This window comes from Pteropus vampyrus, unplaced genomic scaffold, assembly GCF_000151845.1.
Source record: "Pteropus vampyrus isolate Shadow unplaced genomic scaffold, Pvam_2.0 Scaffold594, whole genome shotgun sequence".
NCBI classification, from domain to species: Eukaryota; Metazoa; Chordata; class Mammalia; order Chiroptera; family Pteropodidae; genus Pteropus; species Pteropus vampyrus.
Genome location: NW_011889375.1, coordinates 82,057 through 83,082, shown reverse-complemented (window position 1 = coordinate 83,082; position 1,026 = coordinate 82,057). Strand labels below are relative to the sequence as shown.

At 57.1% G+C, this 1,026-nt stretch overlaps 1 protein-coding gene across 1 annotated transcript in view; it reads right to left on the bottom strand.

Moving 5' to 3' along the window:
- Window positions 1-1,026, bottom strand: part of LOC105308588 (ATP-binding cassette sub-family A member 13-like) — a gene marked incomplete at its 5' end in the record, with an annotated part of 87,537 nt that overhangs the window by 19,530 nt on the left and 66,981 nt on the right. Inside the window, one exon of the mRNA XM_023525674.1 lies at window positions 889-1,025. Within this exon, the coding sequence (XP_023381442.1) occupies window positions 889-1,025 (137 nt within the window). The remainder of the gene's footprint in view (window positions 1-888; window position 1,026) is intronic.

The window sequence follows — 1,026 nt, the reverse complement described above, 5'->3', positions numbered from 1 at the left end:
TGGGGCTGGAGGGAGCATCACCGAGCGCTTCACTGAGCATGAGGTGCCCTCAAGAGGCCTGGCAAGAACCTGGACTCCACCTTCTAGACAATGACCTGCTCAGATCTAGATTTTAAAAAGAAGTTAAGTGGGTGAAACTGTCATTGTGACAGCCACCTGTAAGGGGGCGGCAGGCAGCTCGTGTCCAAATAAGCTTAAATTCCATGCTCTATAACGTTCATGTTGAAAAGGGACAATGGATACTGACCACTGAGTAAAGGGGATGGAACGTGCGGAAGCCTCCTCTTCAAACAAAATCTTCCACTGCTATAGGAGAGTGGAGAGCCCCAAAATCCGCCCAACAGGATTCCACATCGTAGTTTTAAAATATTAAGCTAATGACAGGAAACTGCAGGCTCGATTCTGTTTGAAAGGCGCTCGGAATTCTATCCCGGACTCAGCCGGATGCTGGAAATCTAGATTCCAGAGACCGGTCGGACTTGGGGTCCATAACAGGGCCGTAGGGAGCGACGTCAGTGCATGGCGGCGCAAGTCACCCTCCGTTCTGTCCAAGTCCTTAGGCGTCTGTCCACGAACGGAGGTGCCTGTGCGGGGTGGGTGGGAGCCAGCACCGCACGGCCAGGAAACGCACCCTAAAGTGCCTGAACAGAAGCCTCTCTGAGGCTGAGCGGGACCCACGTAAAATATCCAGAGTGCGTCTTTTTAACTGTTAGCCGCTTCTCCAGGGGCCCTAATTAGAATCTTCTCCACGCAGGATCCCGCACCCCGAAACGAGTCAGGGGATCCGGGCCCCGGGGCTGTGGGAGAGGCACAGCGTGGTCACCTCGCAGGCCGGCGCCCGATCCCTCGACATCCTCCGGCTGGAGTCCAGCCCAGGCCAGGACTCACCTTGACCTGTGCACCAGGTCCCAGTGCAGGAGGACCCTCAGGACGAGCAGGACGGTGCCCTGCGCGGCCAGGAGCACGAAGAGCCAGCCCAAGAAGCTCATCTGGAAGGGGCTCGCGTAGGCGTCCACGCCGAAGCCG